Source organism: Phoca vitulina, unplaced genomic scaffold (genome assembly GCF_004348235.1).
Source record: "Phoca vitulina isolate PV1807 unplaced genomic scaffold, GSC_HSeal_1.0 scaffold95, whole genome shotgun sequence".
Lineage (NCBI taxonomy): Eukaryota > Metazoa > Chordata > Mammalia > Carnivora > Phocidae > Phoca > Phoca vitulina.
This window is the reverse complement of record NW_022589798.1, coordinates 900,571-924,461: the sequence shown is the minus strand read 5'-3', so window position 1 is coordinate 924,461 and position 23,891 is coordinate 900,571. Positions and strand designations below refer to the sequence as shown.

The following is a 23,891-nucleotide window of genomic DNA, read 5'->3' as shown; positions in this document are numbered from 1 at the left end:
CTCGTGCACACCACACACACATACCACACACACCGCACACAGTCTCACACACCAGACCACAGACACACTCACACACACCACAGTCTCACACTCCTACTCTCCTCTCACACACCACACACACACACACCACACACTCTTACACACTCTCAACAAACCACACACACCCTCTCACATACACACCGTACACATTTACACACACACCACGCAGTCACACTCACACTCATACTTCCCTCTCGCAGACCACACACACACTCTCACACACACACCACACACCTTGTCACACACCACACACACACACACACACACACCACAGATACTGTCACACACTCACGCTCATACTCTCCTCACACACAGCACACACACCACAGACCACACACACTCTCACACACCCCATACTCAACACCACACACACTGCCACACACCACATTCGCATACACCACACTCACACTCTCACACGCACCATATACATACACACTCACACCACACACACCCATCCGCTCACACACACCCCCCACGCCCCCCACACAATGAGCTTCTGTGTCCCCCACCAGTTCTCCGCATCTGAAATCTGGGAAGTCCCCGTAGAGAAGACCTGACTTCTAGAACCCTAGTGGGAGAGGGCGCCTCCCAGTGGGGGACACCTCCAACTTACACCCGAGACCCCCAGGGGGCTGAATCTCAGGGAGGGGCTTTCACAGAGCAGATGCTGGAACGGTGGGAAGGCCGAAGACCCCCTCCCCCGCCCCCCGGACCAGCCCCAGCCCCAGCAGCAGAGAGCGGCAAAGGGTCCCTAGGTACCCCGGGAGCGCTGAGTTCCCGGCCCACGCCGGCGCCAACATCCTGCCCTCTCCCGCCCCCAGTCTCACCACCCTCGGGCTGGCCCCGGGATTTACTCGAGAGCCGCAGTAGGGGGAGCCAGCACCCCGGGATCCGACCCGGGGGACCCGCAGGTTTCCAGCAGGGAGATCGCCCCCTGGTGGCGACAGTGGGTAGAAGGGCAGCCGCGGGCTCCTCCACCGGACGCTGCCAAGCCACCGCCCCCCTTTCTCTGGGTCCCCGATCACCCTCTGCCCGAAGGCCCCTCTTCTTTTTAGACAGAAAAACAGGAGGAAGTAAGCTATTTGAGCATAAGAGGAGAAATGCAGAGGAACAGGGTTTTAGAAACACAGCCACACGGGAATGTTTTTTTTTTTAAATGATAAAAGTACAAAACCAGTGTTCCTAGAAGAAAAAAATCTCTATTCCTCCCACTGCGTAAAAAGAAACCCTGGTTACTAGTTAGTTCTCAGGAAATATCAGAGAAACGCTCCATTTTTTTTTTCAAGGTTGACCAGATGAGCCCACTTCTGAGCACAGTTTTACTTGGTGGGCTTTCAATACTAAAATAGTCACACAATTCAGATGATAGTAACAATAGAAGCTGGTATAGAAAGTAGAACAGAATCCTATTAAAAACAACTCACAAAATCCCTGACATACAGTAGGGGCAAATTTACCCTGAAATACGACAATTACATATAGTGTCCAAAAAAAATCACTCTATTATGTGTGTGTTATCTGGTTCCCCAAGGCCAGAGTAATGAGGGTTCCTCTTCACGGAGGAACTGATCTCCCTGTCACTGATATAATTATTTAGAGGTGGAGATGAATTTTTACAAGCATTGGGTGTTATTTAAATAACGTAAAATCAGATCCACAACTAGGCCATGAAAACCACAGAGGCAGGCCACCTCCCAGTCCCTAGGACAGTGGCCTGGAGCAGGATGGGGACTCCCTGAATCAGAACAGTATACTATTAGCATTACTGACTCTGATACTAAGAGATCACAACCCAGAAATAAGACTTCCCAACGTGGTGGCATCTGGGTTTTAATGCTCTCGAGAGAAAGAGCTGATAGACGTTTCTAGCCTTGCGGTGGAGTAAGATTTCCATGCTTATCAGGAATAGATTCTGGCTCCTACAGATATCAGGTGATGTACCTTAATCGAGCTGGATGACCTACAAACACATCCTGGATCTGACACCAGGCAAGGTGAGGAAAGAGGAGTTCTAGAACTTTCCTTTCCTCTTGCTCAAATAAACAGCTGTTTTCCAAGTACGATCAACACGCCAACTTGATTTACAGGATATGAAGCGGCCCCCACCAAACATGCTCAGGGCACTGCCAGGAGAGTCCCGGCAGGAAGGGGCATGTCAGCACCTCAGGGTAGGAACAGAAGGAGGTGTGACTTTGACCAAATACCTCATAGGGCAGCTCTGACACCGCGTCTGAGGGCTTCACCACGTCACTGGTTTCTGGTGCTGCCAACTATGCTTTTCCCTGGTAGGAACTCAGGTTCCTATACCGGAAAGCAAAGAAGGAACATCCAGGATCCTTTGTTTTCCTCACCTCACCTTCCAGCACAGGAGGCTCTAAATTAGAGAGCAGGTCCACCTAGAGAAGCAGACCCTCTGCCAACCTCACATTCACCTCAAGTCGGAAATGACCCCGCTACCTCTAAAGTATGCCGATGTCCATTTCCAAGTGCTCCTGTCTGCAGGAAGGTTCATCTCCAACCTCGAAAAGAGAAGGCAGTCAAAATAAAATAAAAGGAAAGAAAGCACGGGAAATAAAAATTTAAAAACCTACTAGCTGTTTCCAGTGGAAATTCTTCAAGTTGTTACACGCAAAAAGAAATTTTCTTCTTATGAATCAAAAAGTCCACCCAATTCAAAAAAGCTATTTGGAGTAGAGATAGAGAAGGCTTTTTCTCCTTCTACAAAGTAGTGGCAAGCTCTAAAATATACTCCCAAATCTCCAACCTTTCTAATAAAACCAGAAGCACCTCATCCATTCCTCCCTTGTTCTCTAACCCCACTGGATTCTAGAACACTCCCAGTCTGTGTGGTCACTGGCTTATGATGGCACCAGCCAGCTCCCAGAGAGACAGCCCACCTGCCTGGCCTTGGACGGCAGCCCTGCAATCACCCTTCTCCGGCAGCTCCAGCACCTCATCCCCTGGCCCCAGTTTCTCAGGCATCCCTGGTGACCCTCGCCTAGAAGAGTCCCCCTTCCAGAGTCAGGCGAGCCTGGGGTCTGAATGGACAACACCCTCCAGGCTCTCCCGGTTACAGCAGACCTGGTTCCAGGAGATGCTGTTGCCTGCCTATCTGCCAGGTGACACATTATCAGCCAGAGACACCCTGCCCCGGAGGGACTGGATATGGTCTGTCCCTTCAGCGGAGCTAGCCTACAAAAGGCCCCAGTCGGAGGGCTCCTGAGCTCCACACACAGCCTGTGAGCAGAAAAGCCCCTTGCTGGGCTGGAGGTCAGTGCGGCTCAGAGAAGGAAGCTTGCAGGGGCGTCCGGGGGGCTGGGATCAGGATGCCAGGATACTGTGGCCTACAGACACCCTGCATTTAGAAGCACAGAGCTGGGAAACAGATCACTTACTGGAAAGAGACGTTTCATCTCTTTGAAAGGTAGCCCAGGCAGCCAAAAAGGCAGAAGTGGAAGAATAGAGGTCAAAGAGATCCCAGGTGCTTGGCTACATATCTCTATCCCCCCAACATGACTCCTGAGTCACAGCTGGATCTGAGGGCCGGATTAACTCATCCATATGTAGGCTCAGTCGCAGTCCAGATTACACCAGTGAGGACAAGGACACCAAGCCAGAACTACTACCCTGGAGGAACATCTCAGGGATGCTCAATAGTCACTTGGGAAAAAGACACACGCTGCTTTCTCATGCTACATGAATTCTGATCATGGGACGCTGGGAGTGGGTGACCTCGCAGACCTGAAAGGGTTACAAGATGCTTGTCACTGTTCACATCACATCCTACCTGCATAAATAGTGATGACCAGCACGACACACGAAGAAAGCCAATGAAGAAAAGGTCTCCCTCCCAGAAGGAAAGGGATTGGAATGGTGATCCAATACTACCCCATTTACCCATCGCATACATTTTGTCTCTACCATAGACCATGTCTTTCATAAATACACTGAACAAACTGGATTGGTTATAGAAAGAGGAAAGCGTGAGTTGTATGTCTATTTATAGATTTAATTTCACACAGTTTCTTAACAACGTCAGAAAATATAAACTTAAAGTATTCTAACTATATTTTCTTCTGGGGAGTGGTAAACAAACGCATGCCTGAAGTAAAACTGGGTCTGTAACAGTGTTCAGTTGAAAGTTTCTAACTAAAGGGTGTATCTGTTTGTCTTAAAAAATACTTGTCTGTTGTTCTTGATACAAAATTCTACCGCTATCTTCAATAAATAAATAATAAAGTGTTTCTTAAAAGTATGAAATGTAAACTTTGTTGCCCTTTCTAACACACACACTTTTAAAAATTGCTTGAAATATGACAGGGCTCCTATGGGAAATTATGACACTATGCATTCGGTTCCCAGCAAAGTGGAGACTCGGCCACTATGTTGATGCTACCCTTTATAAAGCACTTCTACAACCCTAGTTAAATTCTAAGGACCTACAATCAAAGAGAACACCGTCTAACACAGGAAAGCTAGACTCCAGTACCAAGAGAACATGCAAAGAACGTTTCATGACCACAACAAATTGGGATTAGGAGGACATTCACATGCGAACAAAATATGACCCACACTTTTCATTAGCAAATCAAGTTATTATCTAGTTAACCAGCCTATCTTCTGGTGTTGAAGGGGGAAAAAAAATCAAAGAACTCAAACCAAACAGCTTGGCACATGGTCATACACTCCGGACTCTGGCAACAAGCACATGTATTTCCATTACTGAGGGGTTGGTTGTGTGTGGAAGAGGATGGGAGAGAGTCTTAGGTCTTCCTCCCCTGATTTGTGAGGCTTGGATACTCCTAGAGCCTTTTCCCCACCACATAATGGAGTTCCTTCACCTCTTTCCACCCCACTTCCAGACTGTCACTTTTCTTTTCACGTCTTGGGGACGTCTTTCTTGGGAACATAGCAAAGACAGCTGCTGGAATTTCCCATGACATTCAGGATCTGGCACATTCAAGCGAAAACAGGCTCAGAGCTGGTCACCAGCAATTACTCCTGTTGGGAAACATCATAGGACCTCCAAGCCAAAGAGAATTTTCCAACTGGGCTGGCAACCAGGACCCAATGACATTGTAAAGTAGCCTTTCAGGTGACCTGTGATGATCTAATCCAGCAGAATCTAACTTTGTAGATAACAAGCTTCCTTAGCCATCTTCCAAGCATGCTGAAAATCAAAACTGAATCACCTGATAGTAGCTAGTGATAGTTTTCACTGGCTTCTATCAATAAAAGACCTGGAGGGACTGGAATGGCTCTAACAATGTACCTGCTAGAATCTTCCACAGACCAGCTCTTCAAAGAGCTAGCGCACTGGCTGATCAGGAGACCATCCATCTCCCCGAGTGATCATATCCAGGGCAGCATTTCAAACAAGGTCCCAGTGGGGGAATGAGATTCTGGAGCAGCGGCAGGACCTTCATAATTATTTCTAAACACACGAAGGACTAGGCATTATAGATCAAGGGGCCTATTCGGGGACTGGTGGAGATAAGAAATAGGAGTGTTACATGAGTTCTCCAAAAATACAGACATTGCATTTATAAATCTAGTTTACAGTAACCAGACCCACGCCTCAGGCCCAGGGATGGACCAGACTCCCAACTGAATCTAGCTGGGGGCTCTGGGATTTCAAAGCCCCTAGAAGCCATGATGAGACCAGCAGTGAGGACAAAGGAAGACACAGTTTTGTTTCATAAAATGGGAAGTTGATTGGGGGTGGGGGAAGGATTGTCGAGAATTATTCCTAGAAGTTTTGAGGGGCCTGTCTTCACGGTCCCATTGCCCTGTGGCTGAACGTCAAACAGTGGTCTTAGGTAAGCCACACCATTTCCAGATTGCACCTGCCGCCGCGGGCTGGAACTCGGCCAAACACACCCACTCCCTATGGCTCATCAAACAACTGCAGGTCCAAGCGGACCACAATCTCTCCTGTGGGAACTTCGTGTAGCAGGAGACACTTTGTAACTGGACCCTTGGAACCCTGGTCCTTCTTGATGTCGGCCACACGGATCTCTGTCCGACCCAAAAAATCTGCAAGGAGAAAAAAACACCCTGCTCAAAGAGAGAATTCCTTTACTTCAAGGCACGTGTTTGGCATATTGGGAATTTCTCAGCGAATTGAGAAATTCGCTTCTTCCAAAAGGGAATTAGGTCCGTTTACAGGAATCCATGAACTACAATGACAGAGCGTAATTTTTAAATGTAGTACAAGGCAAAAAAGAAAAAAGGACACCAGGGTGGGGACAAAGGTGAGTCTAGAAGAACGTAGGCAAAAACGCAGACTATGACTTTCCCTACACCTGGGGACTTCCGAGTCCCGGGAGGCAAGGCAACCCCAGACGTCCTATCAGCTGCACAAAGATTGGAAAGTAATATCTCCCTGGGTTCGGAGGCCACTTCGTGATGTCACATCCTTTTCAGAAAAGTCAGGGACGGTGAGCGAGGGCTGCTCTTTCCTATGCCCCCTGCATGAGCCAGAGAGCAAATTCGAGGTGTGGGAGAGGAGGCTGCACGCCCGGCGCTCTCGACACCACTTTTCATCAGATACTGAGCATCAGTAGAAGAGCAGATGTAAATATATTTGAACATGTTTTAAATGCTAGGCAATTATAGGACGGTGTTAAATGGGCCTCCAGACCATAATTCCTTCATTTATTCATTTAGGAATTATTGACTGGAATATACTATGTATGCTCCTGTACAGGAAATAGCCTTCTTTCAGGGGCCCATTTAAAATGTGAGAATTAGGGGCGCCTGGGTGGCTCAGTCGTTAAGCGTCTGCCTTCAGCTCAGGTCATGATCTCAGGGTCCTGGGATCAAGCCCCGCGTCGGGCTCCCTGCTCCACAGGAAGCCTGCTTCTCCCTCTCTCTCTGTTGCTCCCCCTGCTTGTGCTCCCCCACCCACTCTCTCTCTCTCAAATAAATACATTTAAAAAATCTTTAAAAAATAAAATAAAATAAAATGTGGGAATTGGGGGTGCCTGGCTGGCTCAGTCGGAAGAGCATGCAACTCTTGATCTTGGGGTCATGAGTTCGAGCCCCACGCTGGGTGTAGAGATTGCTAAAAATAAACAAATAAGCTTTAAAAAATAATCAAAAAATAAGATGTGGGAATTTTTCTGGTGGACAAATACAGCTTAATTTTGTCCCTATGCTCATTGCGTGGAAATAATCTCTGATATAAGAACAACATTAGGATTTTCGATTTATACCCTAGTGGAGTTAACACTGTGTCATGATATTTCACTATTTAAAACAACCATAACAACCATCCAGTCTCTAACCTTCACTTATCAGAATAAAAACTGACAGTGAAACACAGTAGGAGCCCAGGCGTGAGAGATTGTTCTGGGCAATGCTCTAACATTTAGCCAGCTACGTGCCTGTCTTCAGACCATAAATAAAGGTGCCTAACTCACAATGAGATAATTCATATAAAAGTATTAAAAGCCAAAAGCCACGTGGAGCAATTTAAGCCTCGCCCAGACCATGCTAGCAGTAACCCCTCACTCCTACCACTTAACTATACTCTTTGACTATAGCTGAGACTGTCATCTTTAAATGTACTGTCTGATTTTTATTGGGTGAGGAAGAGAGAGTTTCTTAGAATCATTGGCCAGACCCCTTCTTTTCCAGGCTCACAGCAGAAACGGGAAGCTGGTTGGAGGAATATGCTTCCAACATGATTCCATCCCTTCGATTAAACCAGACACATCACCAATGCCATACCTGTGTGGGCTAATGTTCTTCTCGCTCAACTGGCTTATCCATTATCACCGTGGCTTTTGGCCAAGAACTCAAGGCCTGGACTGAGACTTTGGGGGATAGCCTTTGTTGTAGTCGCTTGCTTTGGGGAAGCATGGGACCATGATGGTCTTTATCTAAGGTAGCTGGACCACTCTGGACCAAGCACACTTTGTCCACCTTCTCCGAGATGCCACAGCATCAGTGAAGGCCTCTGTCTAGGAGAGGCTGAGTCTTGTCTTATGCCAACCTCATCTCTCTGGAGGGAAGCCAAAAAATTCTGGGCACCAAGTTCCCAGATAGGAAGCAATTTACCCACGAAAGCTGAGTGACAGGGAAGGACGAAGGACACGTCAGGGGGCCATTCTCTACTCACCGTCTGGAGAGAACTGGTCCCTCTCGAACACGGTGATGCACAGGACCTCCTGCTCCAGGTCTTTGATGAAGAACTGGCAGTTGGAATTCCACTTGGGATTCAGAGTGTCCTGGATGGTCTTGGTGATGTGACACTGGGAGCCCATGGTCACCTCACAGTATGGGTTACTCTTTCCTAGAGTGGATAGAGTCTGCTGGACTCGCGCCTGGCTGCAGGCTCTCCTCGGCATGGCATGGCAGGGTCTTCTCTACGGTGGGCAGCAATTTCCCTCCATACCCCTCATTTTTACCTCCCCCCATTGCCACATCTGATAAATGGCATAAAATGGAGAATGTAGAGGCGCCTGGTGGCTCAGTTGGTTAAGCGTCTGCCTTTGGCTCAGGTCATGGTCCCAGAGTCCTGGGATCGAGCCCCGCGTTGGGCTCCCTGCTCGGTGGGGGGCCTGCTTCTCCCTCTCCCTCTCCCTCTGCCCCTCCCCCTGCTTATATGCTGGCTCTCGCTCTCTCTCAAATAAATAAATTAAGTCTTTTTTATAAAAAATGGAGAATCTGAGAGAAAACTCCCACCATTCAGCCTCACACACTTAAACTATGATACTTAAATATTTATAACACTTAAATCATTAGATTAACGGACTTTAAAACTAGGCCTCTCCAGTCTCCTTGCTAGAGGCTTAGATTGCATCACATCCACCATGAAATGGCAACCACTCAGATCTCTCTGAAAAGCAAAATGGTGGGAAGGATTAAATTAAGAAAGAAAAAAAAAATACTCTGGGTTTTTAAAAAGTGTTAGAAAGACCAATTCTGGAAGGAAATTTAGGGTCATGGAAATAGCACGTTTGACATAAAGCTGGCTGGAGGCTTACAGAAAAGACTTCCGCCACTACCCCGTGCTGGAGGGAATTTGGGGTCCTTACCATGTGACCGACAGGGTTTCAGCTCAATGCCTTCAACAACGTTCACCATCAACCTTCCGATACCTGTTGCCCTTTGGGAGCGGACTGTGATGGCAGGAAGAAGAACACAAGATGCCTTCACTGAAACACCTTTCCCACCCTTGCTGGCTTCAGATCAATTTCATGTAGCTGCCCCCCCCCCCCCCCCCCCCCCGTCTCCCTCTTACATGCTGGCTTCCTGGTTCCTGGAATTTACGCTCCACCCTCATCCTGCACCCCACTCTCCCTCTCCCCAACTTCCATCCCTTCTCAGGCCCCGCCTCCCCCTCCAGGCCCAGCCCATCTTTCCAGCTTCAAGGACTCTGGGCCCAAACTTCACTGCCCCAGCTTGGCAGGACACACGGGCCATGCCGCTGAGCGATGCATACCCAGGTACGCCTTCTCCCGTTTCTTTTTCTCAGTCTCTATATAGAGTTCTGAAGCAGCTTTGATTTTCTGCACCCAGGCAGTCCTTGGGAAGAAAAAAGACAGAAAGGTGCCAAACAGAACTCAGGAAACAGCTTTCAGGGCTTCGAACTCAGCCTCCAGGATCCTACCCGCTTTGTTCCTTTGCTCTTAAGAACAAAGGCTGGGAAAGAAAGTCCGGTTTTGTGTCAAACGGTGCCAGTGATTTTTCCTACCATTAATAAGGAAGGGATGAGTGACATTTTTATTGATGTACTTGAGACCTGCCTTGGCCTTGGTGTCCCCGTGGCAGAGAGATGCTGTCCTGGAGATATTGGCGTGCAACTCCCTCCTCCCTTATGGAAAAGCATCTCGTATTTGTCTCCCTGAAGAAGGCCAGAAGGATCTCTCTCACTAAACCATCCAAGGGAAGGACAAAACCATTTCCCAGAGAGGGAAGCTCTTTACATAGCAAAGCAAACACACTCCGGGAGAAGCACTTTGGCATAATGCTTTCTCCTTCATTTTCAGAGACCCATCTGCATGATAACTTTGGCCAATTTTCTTGCTTGGCATGAATGTTCTTTGGAATGTTGTTGGCCTTGTGTCAAGTTCACCCTTCAGAAAAGATCTATTTCATTTGGCTCTAAGGCAGAGTCTTGAATACACGATTGAAGCAAAATACCCCCCTGCTTTGAGATCCAGAACGCCTGTCCAAGTGAGCCAACTGAGGACGGGGTCGGGCTTGGGGGGGTCCCATTAATCCCCAAATCGCCTTCCTATTGGCTTCTGCCACCTGGGAAACCTTAGGAAACGTGATCTCAAAGAATGATGAAAATGTCTTTTAAAGAAATTCTCAAGCAAAATTAGTTTCAATTCCTTTTATTTTGAAAAATTCACGCCATGTGTTAAACTTTTGAGAGGCTCTAGAAAAGTATTAAGACCTTTCTCCTACCCGCTCCAGCCAGAGGTCATGGTACTGCAACTCAAGAAATCTTGGGACCTGCTGATTAATTAAATGTCCTACGTGCGTCCAGCACCCGGTGGGGCCCCGGGCACTGGAGGTGGGGCCCTGGGCCCGGGGAGGTGGCAGGTCTTACCTTTCATTTATGCTTTCGGCTCGGAGGGTGTAGACTCGGTCAATGTGGGAGATGTGGAAGATGGGCTCATCTCCAGAAGGGTCAGTGGGTAATTTTACTAGAACCTCATTTAGGAAAATAGGCTGAAAAACAATGCATTATAAAACCATTATAAAACCAGACTGGGACTCTGCGTGTTTCAGTGAACGATGAATGTGTGTGAGCTAATGTTCCAGTAAACTAAACTGAGTGTGTGTGTGTGTGTGTGTGTGCATGTGTGTGTGCGTTCCAGTAAATTCTACTGGAATAATGATTTTGTGTTAGTATCAATATCATGTATTACAAACTATAAATAGGGATTTTTGCCTCCTCCATTTTGCCGGTGTTTTTTAGGTCCTTCAGAAAAAGCCTTGACCAGTCTGTTTTGGCCATAGCAAATCCTAATCAGCAAACAGTCTCCCTAACTTCACCTCCAGCCAATTCCCTCCAAAGATTTTCCTACAAAGTTGCTAGTGACAATCCGCATTAAGTACGTTGTTCTTTTCCCCACAATCAGGCTAACTGCCGCTTCAGAGAAAACTCTGTAAAAACACCCCCACACAGGCAAATTTAGGAAAATAGCACCCCATGACACGAAGACACACGAACACAGCTGTGTACATCGGAGCAGACCAAATAAACAGCAGAGGGAAATTCCCCACACATTGACTGTTTAGATTGGCTTTTGTTGGCCAAGGTAAGGGGCACAGATGTTTCAAGCTACCCTGAGGAGCTTAGAGGCGGATCTGGGAATGTTTGGAAGGCGGGGCGCTGGAGCTCTAGTTTGGAGCTTTCCCACGCCTGCCTCATCTGTAACCCTAGGCCTTGAGCCCCGCCAGCCCAGGGCGGCCTGCCTTCACCTGGTGACCTACGGCGGCCATTTGGAAGCTAATAGATGTTTCATCAATCGAACTGAACGTTGTTCATCTTCTGAGAATGCTGGAACTGCATTGCCTCAGTTACCCTAAATCCTGGCTCACCCCTTTGCCTTCTCCTCCATGCCACGGCCCCCAAACCCTGCTAAGACTGACTCCTTTTGGGAACTTTCTACTCCCCAACCCTGAGATTGCCATCTGGAATCAAACTTACAGTTTTGTACATTTTATACTGCAGGTTAGATTTGGGACTGAAGACTTTGTCGGTGCCGGAAGAGCCCAAGGGTTTTATGATTTGGGTCAGCAGGAGGAAGTCATTGAAGAGGAAGCCATACAGCTCCTTGTTGCTCTTGGCCTTGTAGAGTTTCCCACTGTGCAGAAACTTGCGCGGCCCCAAGCAATTGGTCACTGAATTGAACACGAGTTGCTGAGAAAGGAAAAACAAAACCCAAAGAAGACACAATGAGGTGAGGTCATTTTTTTGATTTCTGTTTTTCTGCGTCTGAAAGCCCGAGCTCCGTCAGAATCTGAGGCTTGCCCCCAGCGGGCCTGAGTCTGAGGCTCAAGTCAAGGACTGCTTTGCAGACATCAGCCAATGCCTTTCAGAGCCAAGGAGTCAATGTCAGTCAAGGACCCAGTTCCGGGGATTCCGAGTGTCCAGATGAGTCTTGAGTATAATTCCTACTGCTTTCTCCCTAGGGGTCTACTAGTGTCTCAGGGTGACTGGTGGCCCTCTCCCTCTTATTGGCTAGGAAATGGGAAGCAGGAAGAAAGTTCTGAGCCCTCTCCCGCCGCCTCGATGAGTATGTGCTGTGTCCTAGCGGGGGCATGAACCTGCTCCAGTGACGACCCCACACAGGCTCCCACAGTCCCTTGAGCTTCTGGAAAGCAGCAACTACTCTGTGTACAATTCTATAGGACACACGTTACTTTCCCAGGTGTGGCTAGAGTCCAGGCCCCTAGCACGTGGGCGACTGCAAGACTCAGGGGTGCTGAATGACGTTTCAAAGCCAAGCAGAGTGGACACAGCGTGGTGCGCATGGAATCTTAACCAACTCCCTCGTCCTGAAAATGGGAAGGGGACACTTTTCCTGCCACTTCCCAAACCTTGGAGATGGCTCCAAAGGCTGCTGAAAGCCAGCTCTATCATCCCACTGGGCTCTATCATCCATGTGAGCAGTTTCTGAAGGGGCAGAGGGAGACTGAGGCAGAAAAATGACCCCATAAAGACTCACTTTCTTGGTAGCCGGAGGAGAGACTGAGGGATGGCCCCAGGGGGAAATCTCCACCAGCAACCTTCAAGGCCAATACTCCCCAGAGCTATGAACCCTGTAGATCTCCCTGAGGAGGGTATTTGTGAAGAGGTGACAGGGTTCACACCATGGGTCCCCCAAGAGATGTTGGTGGCCACGCATCTCCCTCCATCGTGGGGGAAAGGATCAGCAGTGCCTCTGTGACTGGAGACCTATAGGCATAAGGAAGAGTGACCACTCCACTCCACTCTTGGGTACAAGGAGGGGTGAGGGCTCTGAGAGAGCCCCAAAGACTGAAGGTGACACCCACATGGGAGCCTTCAGAGGGTATTCTTTACCCTTTTACACTCTGAACAGGAATCTGGAGATCCATGTTGCTCGCCAAGAGAGAGTTCAAGCCATGTGGGGACAGACTATGAATCCAGAGAAGGCCGCCTGGATCACATAAAGATGACGTCATTTATTCATCCTCCTCCAAGTGTGGGGCCACCACAAGGCCAGGCTAACAATGAATATAAATGAATTGGGAACGTTTCTCTATCTTAGGACAAGGATGCTAAAGACAGCATGTATTTGAAACTTAATCACGGGGATGAGTCCAGATCTGGGCCAGCAGACAGAAGCCAGCATGCCCCCTCTCCCTGATTGTATGGTGAACACCACACAGACAAGACGAAAGCTGGTGTACAAAGCTAGGTAAGACTGATCAGTAGGAAGGAAAACAGTCTATCTCAAAGAGGGTACGGAAGCCACAAAACTCAAAGGTTAAGAGCTTTTTTTTTATGCTTAATGTTTTTTGTTTGTTTTTTAAAGATTTTATTTATTTGTGAGAGAGAGAGAGCACAAGCAGGGGGAGTTGCAGGCAGAGGGAGAAGCAGGCTCCCCACCAAGCAGGGAGCCCAATATGGGGCTTGATCCCAAGACCCCGGGATCATGACCTGAGCCAAAGGCAGACGAAGACTGAGCCACCCAGGCGTCCCTATACTTAATGTTTTAAGAAGACCCAGGCTTCGCTGAGTCCTCCTGAGGGCAGCTGCGAGACTCGGGGAAGGGCCCCTTTCCAAAGAGCAGGTCACCATGTCCTGCTGCCCGGATTCAGGAGCTGTTCAGGTGCGCTGTCTGCAGGATCGAGTTAACCTCCTCTGCGCTTGCTCCCCTGGCTTCCACTTGCCATAAAGCCATATCATCTATTGCTCTACAGATGCCCGGCTCAGGACATGCCCTCCACTGGGAGGCCCACCCCCTGGATGCCTTCCAGGACAGATATCTTCATCCTTCAACACGCAGCCACCTGTCTCCATCTCCGATGCTTCCCTGAATCCCCCTGTGACTGTCCCTTCCTCCCCACCCTGTGTTCCCACAGCACCCGAACCTCGTTCCGCCTTCCCACTCCTTATATTTTGTTGTAAACACTGGGTTAGCCCCGCCCACCACCACTTCATCCAGAACTGTAGAACCTGAGGGACGGCAGAGGTCACATTTTACTGATTTTCGTTGTCCTTAGTGTCTAGTACTAGGCCATGGCACTCGAGAATTGTTTAATGTTTACTGAGTAGACGAACGGATGAAAGCATCAGTGAGCCAACCGACCAATGGATGCCCCTGGATTGCATATCAACACAGAGTTCCAAAACGCATTTCCACAGGGCTGTTCCCACAGCTCTGTTTATCACACACCTAACCCTGAAGACGGACAAGGAGGTGAGGCAGGCGAGGAATCTGTGGTGGTGACTTCCTCAGCTAGTGATTGCCTTCAAAGCATTGGAAGAAGGGAGCAGCCACAGGGAGAGTGGACGAGGGGGACACATTCTGCCTGGGCATTTTGGTAAACCCTAGTGAATGGTGTGTGTGTGTGCGCGCACACACGCACATGCATGCAGAGGCAGAGAGAGGGAAAAACAGACAGAAAGAATCAATGAAACTATAGGAAGGGAAAGTGACAAGAAAAGAAATACTAGAAGAGAAACTTCTGTTCCTGGCAGTATGGTGGACTAGATACTCTGACACATCCAGTGAAAAATTTAAAAACTCAGTAAAATATAAAAATGCACTTTTTAAATGCAAGCAAATTGATAAAAAATATATAAAAAGTAAAAAATGTGCAGAGGCCAAAAACAAAATGAAAAGGTGCACCCCAGAAGATAAGCCAACCCCAAAGCCGGCTTCAACCCTGAGAGTCTCTCTTGAATCTAGTTGACCTTGGGCTTCCATTTCAAAGGTCACGTGGGGTGCGAGCCGAGCAATGTATGGAGGGCCCACGTGAGCGGAAGGATCTAACAGGAGACAGCCACAAAAAACTTTCTCGTAGAGGAAGAATGACAAGTAAACTCAAGCACAGAAGGGAGGAACAAGAAGACTTGCTTGCTATTGACCTTGGACTAAGTGCTATGAAAAAAAATGCCCCTGAGAATTTGCAACCGCAAGGCAGCCCTCGCCCAAGTCCACAATGACAATTCACACAGCAGTGTGATCCCCAGACCCCTCTACATTTAATCTGGGGTGATGCTGGTAGCAATTCTCTCGGGAGGAATGCAACTCCAGACCCCTCAGGCAAAGCTCCAAGGAACACGGACCTCACAATCAAAAATCACAGCACAGACAGAGAAGCAGGCATGCGCAGTGACGGCTAGCAGAACCGACAGACAAGAGCGAGCTCCAGGCCTGTAGATGGTGGAATGTCCTGATTGGGACTATGTTTAAAATGTTAGGAAAAAAAATGAAAAGCGTGGCCACTTGTGCAAGAGCAAGACACGAGAGAGAAGCCAGCAGATCTGACAACATGAACGGAACTTCGGAAAATGGAAATAAAGAAGTCAGTGGACAGGTGAAGGGGCGGCGGATAAGAAGCAGGGGGAAGAGAGAACGATCCTGCCCGCCTCCTCCTCCAGGCTGGCGGCCAAGACTCAGCTTGGCGGGGGCGGCCCGGGTTCCAGCCCGCGGGCAGCTACCTCAGACAGGCCTTCACACTGCACGTGCGCTTGGATCCACTCCAGCCGGTCCGAGTTCTCCTTCTCCCGCACCCCTTCGTTCACCTGCGAGCACAGCTCCTCCGCTTTCTCCAGGGCGTGCTTCAAGTGGCTGTGGTCAGGGTGGTTTTCGGGGGTGTTTTCCAGGATCTACGGAAGAGGACACAAGACAGCAGCGTCAGGTGGTGCAGGTGGGCCCTGGGGGGGGGGGAGCGCAGTCCTGGAGGGCCCAACAGAGGCAGGGCACGGCACCCACCTTTCCTGATGGGTGCCCACCTGGGAAGCTGCCGCTCTGAGCGCCCAGCTGCAGCCATGACATGAGCAAGATGGCCACCCGTTGTTGGCCGGGTCCCCTGGGGAGGGAGGGGATGCCACATTATTTACGCTTGGGGTTTGAGGAGGGCAGTGGCTGCAGCCAGGGTAACAATGCATCCTCAGGGATTTTCCCCTAGAAAACGGCTCTTTTCCTAGGTCCGCGCGAGCTGCAGGCATCGGCGCAGCTCTGGAACAGCGTGCCAAGGGTGCATCTGAGCACATGTGTGGTTTTCTGCGTAGAACACTCCAAGCCAGCCAGCAGCTAGGCCTCCTGCATTAACATCTGGGCTCTGCCAGTGACCAGCCATACATGGGCCAGTCCCCCAAATGTTCTGAGCCTCAGTTTCCTTATATGAAAAGTGGGGATGCTCCACAGCACCTCCTTTTTAAGGTTACCTGGAGGACTAAATGATTTGATAGAGTGAAGCACTTCGAAAAGTACCTGGCCCTTAGAAGGTGCTCAGTGAATGAGAGCCATGACCATCAGATTCTCAAAGGACTTAGAGTGCATTAAAAGCAGTCATGAAGAAAGGCCCTGAGCCAGTTTTGGAATGCACCAGGGGATGTGGAAGGTGTACCTGCTTAGGACTTGTCCACACACAAATAATTCACATGGACCTAACCTTGAATAGTATCTCACCTCAAAGGTACCCTTTGGCTTAAAGTCCTAGGGAAGCACCTAAATTGAGAAAAATGCACATTCTGGGTCCTGCCTTCTCCAATCATCAACAACATCCCCACCCTCCGGGCCAATCCTGGCTGTAGCTAGGATCCTTGTGGAAACTCCTGATGCCTCATCCCTGACCAAATCCCTGGGGGAGGGACTCCACGTGCAGGTATTTTCTAGAGCTCTCTGGGTGATTCTAATGTGCAGCCAAGTCTAAGGACTGCAGCCCTAGACTGGGAGCCCACACAGCTGGCTTGTGCAAATTCATTTGTTTTGGTTTTGGTTTGGTTTTGCTTTCTTTTTTTTTTTCTTCAATTTATTTAAACTAAGAACCAAAAAGAAAACAAAAATAGTTCACCCATTTATGCCACTCTCGACCCTTGCCTCTGGCAACCACTAATCTGTTTTCCGTATCTATGAGCTTGGGGGTTTTCTTTAATTAATTGTTTTTAAGATGCCAAACATAAGAAAGATCATATGGTATTTGTCTTTCTGAGTTATATCACTTAGCATAATGCCCCCAAGGTCCATCCGTGTTGACACAAAAGGCAAGATTTCACTGTTTTTTTATGTCTGAACAATATTCTATTATATATTATATACATATATATGGTGTGTGTGTGTGTATATATATATATATATATATATATATAATTTCTATCCATCAATGGACAGTTAGGTTGTTTCCATGTCTTGGCTATTATAAATAATGCTGCAATGAACATGGGGGTGCATGTATCTTTTTGAATTAGTGCTCTTATTTTCTTCAGGTAAATACCAAGAGGTGGAATAGCTGGGTTGTATATGGTAGTTCTATTTTTAATTTTTTGAGGAATCTACTTACTGTTTTCCATTGTGGCTGCACCAATTTATATTCCTACCAACAGTGGACAAGTATTCCTTTTTCTCCACATCCTTATCAACACTTGTTATTTCTAGCCTTTTTTTAAAAAAAGATTTTATTTATTTATTTGAGAGAGCAAGAAATATCAAGAGAGAGCATGAGTGGGGGGGGGGGTTCGGTGTGCAGAGGGAGAGGGAGAAGAAGGCTCCCTGCTGAACACGGAGCCTGATGCTGGGCTCGATCCCAGGACCCTGGGACCATGACCTGAGCCAAAGGCAGATATTCAAACAACTGAGCCACCCAGGTGCCCCTCTAGTCTTTTTTATAATAGTTATTCTAACAATGTGAGGTGATACTTTATTACGGTTTTGATTTGCATTTCCCCGATGATTAATTACATAGAGCATCTTTTCATGTACCTCTTAAGCACTATGTATTTTCAGAAAAATGCCTAGTCAGATCCTCAGCCATTTTTAAATCAGGTTGTTGGGGTTTTTTGCTATTGTATGGGTTATATGAGTTCTTTATATATTTTGGATGTTACCCCCTTATCAGATATATGATAGATACATAGATATAGATAAGTAATCTATGTATATTTCAGTACCTACTTACCTGAGTATAAAATGTGTTTACCCAGTTTACATCTATCATTTGTCTTTCATTGTTGTTCATTATATTTTGTCACACAGAAAACTTTAAGAAAAATCTTTATGCAAATAGTATATTGACACATTCTTGATCTGCAAGATCCAAACAATACAGAAGTACATAGAGCAAATGTGAAAGTTCCCTTTCACTATCCTCCCCAGGGGTAACCATGCCAACAGACCAAAGGGCATCCCTTGAACTCCTTTTAGATGCTCTGCATACATTTAATAATCACACATAGTTTTTCCTCTGTTTTATAAAATGAACTACACTGTAAGATTGCTCATGAAGGGTTTTTTTTTTTTACTTAATGGTATTTTCTGGATGCCATTCCATGCTAATACATAGAAGTCTCTGTTGTTTGGTTTTTTTTTTAAGATTTTATTTATTTATTTGAGAGAGAGAGTGAGGGAGACAGAGTGAGCACAAGTGGGGGAGGGGCAGAGGGAGAGGGAGAAGCAGGCTCCGTGCTGAGCAGGGAGCCCGATGTGGGGCTCAACCCCAGGTCCCTGGGGCGAAGGCAGACAATTAACCGACTGAGCCACTCAGGTGCCCCTGAAGTCTCTGTTTTTAAAAATATTTTCCGAGTACAGGTCTACCACAATTCATTTGCTCTATTTAATATCTAGGTTGTTTCCAGAATAAAATATTTTTTTAAGTTGCTACAACTCTAAATCTTTTAAATCTCTGTCCTTACTGCCATGCTAAGAATTTCTCCACCTCAGCATCATATACAATATTTCATTTTAGTACTTTTATAGTTTTTCACATGTATCTTGTAACTGGCCACCTTTTAAAATTTCTCTTCTTGGTTCCACTATTTTTCAGTTCACTCTCGGGTCCTCTAAAGGGCAGCAATCATGTTTGTGCAAATAACAATAATTTGTTTTTTCCTTTTTAATATTTATGACTCTCGGTTCTTTCCTTGTTTTTGCCCCCACCCCCACCCCACCCCCGCCGCCATTGCCTAGATCTAGAACACCTATTTTAAAAGCTCATTTCCAGCTCCAATGTGCAATTAAATTTGGGGGGAAAAAAGAGAAGTACCGCACCAGTTAAATAACAACTGTCAAGTTGGAAGAGAGGAAACAGTAGGTTGAGAGCCTGATTCAAAACTAATTATTTAATTCAGCCAAGGTGGCCACAGTGTACTTTGTGGGGCCAAGCTGGGGTTGGACGGAGGAGATGGCTTATGTGGAGGGAGATGGGTTACTATAAGGGGTCTGAGCAAATCAGTAAATGTATTGATGATGAGAGGGAGGTTTCTCATAGAAAAGAAGTTATAAGTATAGAAAGGGGGAAGGCTAGAATCAAGTCTGTGGTATAAGATTAGAACAGGACGTATCAGTGTGAGCTCATGGGTTTTAACATGCATTATTATCTACATGGATTGATCTAGCAATAAATATAAAGGTATGTGTGTACACTTACATATAAGCATGTATGTATGAATATACATATGTGTATTTCCTGACTCGGCCACTGAGAGACCCAAAAGGCAGTAACACCCTAACAGCAATGAGCACACCGGCGCCCAGATCTGGGTTGCTAAAGTCTCCACGAAAGGGAACCAGATCTAAAACCTCTCTCCGGGAGCCATCCCCCTTATGGTTATATAATCACAGGTTCAGAGGATGTCTGGGTCTGCTCACTCATATTACAGATAGAAACACTGAAACCCTATTTTTTTTTCTTTTGGTATTGGCTTCACGATGGATTTTTGAGGATGGGTGGTAGGCATGACATTTCTTTCTCTTTCCTGCTGGGAAAATTGAGGCATGAAGGCGTTATACCTCTATTTTTTTTTTTTTTTTTTAGATTTTATTTATTTATTTGACAGAGAGAGACACAGCGAGAGCAGGAACACAAGCAGGGGGAGTGGGAGAGGGAGAAGCAGGCTTCCCACCAAGCAGGGAGCCCGATGCGGGGCTCGATCCCAGGACCCTGGGATCATGACCTGAGCCGAAGGCAGACGCTTAACGACTGAGCCACTCAGGCGCCCCGGCGTTATACCTCTATTAAGAAAAGAACCAAAGAACTGAGCTTGCATTTTCCAACTTATGAGGTAAAAGCCACTTGGTCACACAGCTGAAGACTGTATATTATTAGCTCTTTTCACAATAAACAGCTTTTCTTTCTGAGTTACCAAGCAGATACTTCCAACATCCCCTTGGTGTATGATTCTACACAACAGATACCAGGTACGTTGGCTGGGGGATCTTGCCCGTGACCCTGGATCCCTGAAATGCTGAGAAAGCATTCCTCTGCTTGAAAAGGCAAGATGGGTACTTACATTTTTAATGATCAGTGGGTATCTTGTTACCCGTTGCATAGGCTTCAGTATAAAACTGGAGAGAGGCATCCCTTTACATCGAGGGTCCATTGCCAGCCTCTGAAATGAGAGAGTTTTTTAAATGTCCTTAAGAAATCTGCAAAGTCCATTCAGGGACATCCGCTCCCCCCCGCGCCATCACATTGTCTCATTTATCTGGACGAGAACAGAGGAGCCTGGCGTTGGAAGGGCCTGACTCGATATCCCGGTCCAGGACGATGGCGACTGGAGACCCACCCCCTCCCGGGGACACACAGTCCCTCCCTTACAGAGGTGAGATTCTGGCTCTACAGAGAATATTTCTTCTGTGTATCTGCCAGACCTTTTGAACAGCCCCAAGAGGAAGAAGAAACACGAGGCTGTAGAGTTAGAATAGAAACTCCCCTTAAGTCCCAGAGATGCCAGAGCGGCTGAATCTCGTTGTCTCATTCGGATGGAGCCCACACACACCCGTGGGAGCCCCAGGCAGGTGGGGACAGTGGTGCTGAGACAGGAGGGGGGGAAAGGACTACAACCTCAAGTCTTGCGGGTTGTCCCCACCCTAGACCACCTGTCCCTTTTGTCAATTCAGCCAGAGGAAAGGGTCCTATCCCAAAAGATGATCCCGTCTGTAAGTCACAGGGATTATGTGGTGACTCAGCTCTCAAAGGCACTGGCCAGGTTTAACACCTTAGAAACGGGCAGTTGCCATGACCTAGGCCCCAGGTCCCGGGAGGTGTCAGCTTTCCAACCTGCTCCTGCCATGGACATCATCATTCCAGGAACACCTCATACGTGGCAAAGGCGTGTCAAACCCCCACAGGGGTGAGGCGAGGAGAGGTGATGAGGGAGGGGAAACAGGCCCCCTGTCCTGGGTGGTGTCAGCATTTCCCTCAAGCTCAAGTGCATCCAGTGATGAATTCATCCTGCCTTGTGTCCGGGGAGGACCGGCCCTTGGCTGAAAGCCCAGGTGGCCCAGCATCTGCTCTCCAGTCTCTAGACCACCCTGGGCCTACTTTTTACCAATATTTCTCCCCTTCGAATGACTTTAGAATGCCCCCCCATTCATCGGCTAGCAAATCAAAGCATTTAATGTTGAGAAACACCAGGGGAAAAGGAAAGAACAAGCATGTGGGATGCTGCGGTCAAGGAGAGATCTCACAATGATGATTCCACAAACGTGCTTAGTGGTGGGGGAGGGAATGGCCTGCCCCCAAGTGCACGAGGTACAAAGAGAAGCCTGCTGTTAGTATTATTGGTCTACTCACCAAAATGTAACTGAGGTTCCGCAAAAGTTATTTGATTCTTTCTCTGGGAGACACGGAGGCTGAGTGGACCAGTGGGGCCAGCGGGGACCTGCCCTGGCCAAGGCCAAGTCCCAAGGCCTGCAGCCCCCAGCAGCACGGGGCCCACCTCCTCAGATGTCCCTTGGGGGACATATGGCTCTTGAGACCCCTATTATCCCCCGAGGCAGAGGTCCTGGCATCCCACACTCACCCCACACGCTTTTTAGAGCTCGAGGCCAACCACAAAAACCAACTGGAAAAGGAACAAAGGGTCCCTTGAGATTCCCGGCCATTCCCTCTGCAGCAAAGAACGGGGGGTGCTCAGACCAAACAGAATGGGGCACCTCAGATGCACCAGCCCCGCTGGGCCTGACAAATGAGATCGAAGATTTGAACCTGCATCCAAATAACACCGCTAACACGGGGACCACAGGTCAGAGTTTCCGGGTGCAGGCTGGCCCCTCCTCTCCAAGCCCAGCCCTTTGGTCAAAGCCCCACCTGCCAGCCCGCGGCGGGCCCCTATTGCTTGGCCAAGACCTCGGTCCCACTGGCTGTTTTTAGCAGGAATATGCTGGCAGGCTTGAATTCGCTCCTCGCACACCCCGCTGCCCTGCGTCAGCCACTGAGGGGCCGGGGCTTGGCTGAGCCTGGACTCCTTACTTTGACAAACTCCTTGAAGTCCGGGGCCTCGTCTGTCTTCTGCTGGATCAGGGCAGCTCCGTTGAGCTGACAACTGCAGAAGCGGATGTAGGGCTGCATATGCGGCAGCTGGGCGGTCAGGATGTCGCCGATCATCTTCACGGGCATTTTCTCCCCTGACATCTTCTTGCGGACCCGCAGCGCTCTGCACGGGGACACGGGAAGTGAGCCCCCTGCCTTCACGCTAGCCGCCGGTGACGGGGCACACTTTGAGGCCATACAGAAACAGAACGTGTGGGAGGGGCACAAACCCAGGGCCACTAAAGGATCTACTGGGGGAGACAAGGAACAGAAAAGAAGCACGTCCGGTGCTACAGAGAGGTATCACCAGGGCAGTTTTCTTTGGCCTGATGGCTGTCTGCTGGTTCTTAGGAATAACTTTTCAGAGACATCTTTGCTGAACAAGTCAGCATGAAAAATATATTTTTCTTTCTTATGGAGAAATAGGGGATCATTTCTCTCGTAACTCAGACAGGATCCCTGTGTCGACGTCTCACTTTATGGATTATCTGTGGTCTAAGTCCCAGGCTAGTATGGCCCAGCACTGAGTCTGTTCCCAGCCAATGTCACCCGAGGGAAGCTACCGTTGCCAAGGGACATAGAGGCTCATTTTCAGACTAAACAGAACATAATTAAGATGGTAAATCAACTGCCACAGAGAAATAATCCCATTATGTTCACCAAAGCCTGGGATAAATGGTTATCTGAACTATCTGTGCTGTTCACTGCTTCATCGCTGTGGCTAATTTGAAATTGACTGGGTTAGGAAGTTCTGAAGAGAAGCCTATTTATATGATAATGGACCAGTGAACCCAAACAATTCATCTCCTGGAAGTTGAGAAGAGACTGAAGGGGCTGGGAGGTGTTTGTTCTGAGATCCAGCTGCAGTCGGAGTGTTGAGGGCCATGAGAGCCAAGACTGTGCAACCCACCCAACTCCAGTATGTGAGCTCCTAACACCAGCCTCTAGAGGGCACATCACTGAGCCTCTACACAGCAAGGAGAGCGATGCGCTAGGAGGGCAGGACCACAACACCGGAGGCCATGAGTGTGTTCTGCCTCCCCCAGTGATGGTGGATGGATGGATGGATGGTTGCATGGATGGATGGATGGATGGATGGATGGGTGGGTGGATGGATGGGTGGGTGGATGGAACAGAATGGTATGATATATGATTTTAACATAAAGTTGGGAAGTTGTTACTCTAAATTCCTTTGGCTACTTTCATGGCCATGCTGGAGAAGCCCTGAGGTAAGGATATGGCTCTGTAAGAATTCCAAGGAAGCTCTGCAATATTAGCATTAGGCTTTAAAAACTTGAGACCACTTTACCTTCTCTCTCCTACATTTTTGGCTAAAGAAAAATCTTTGGGCTGGGCAAACAAGTCCAGGAGAGAAATCT

General features: G+C 48.1%; 1 protein-coding gene across 2 annotated transcripts in view; it reads right to left on the bottom strand.

Annotated features, from left to right (window-relative positions):
* Nucleotides 1-465: 465 nt before the first annotated feature.
* The window catches only part of ITSN1 (intersectin 1), a 215,823-nt gene continuing 192,397 nt past the window's right edge, over nucleotides 466-23,891 (bottom strand). For both annotated transcript variants that reach the window (XM_032396958.1, XM_032396959.1), the window contains 9 exons: nucleotides 22,453-22,636; nucleotides 20,489-20,587; nucleotides 15,701-15,868; nucleotides 11,714-11,926; nucleotides 10,607-10,728; nucleotides 9,491-9,573; nucleotides 9,084-9,167; nucleotides 8,165-8,338; nucleotides 466-6,075 (listed from right to left, as the gene is read on the bottom strand). In XM_032396958.1, coding sequence (XP_032252849.1) covers nucleotides 5,927-6,075; nucleotides 8,165-8,338; nucleotides 9,084-9,167; nucleotides 9,491-9,573; nucleotides 10,607-10,728; nucleotides 11,714-11,926; nucleotides 15,701-15,868; nucleotides 20,489-20,587; nucleotides 22,453-22,636 — 1,276 coding nt within the window. In that variant the 3' untranslated portion in view covers nucleotides 466-5,926. The remainder of the gene's footprint in view (nucleotides 6,076-8,164; nucleotides 8,339-9,083; nucleotides 9,168-9,490; nucleotides 9,574-10,606; nucleotides 10,729-11,713; nucleotides 11,927-15,700; nucleotides 15,869-20,488; nucleotides 20,588-22,452; nucleotides 22,637-23,891) is intronic.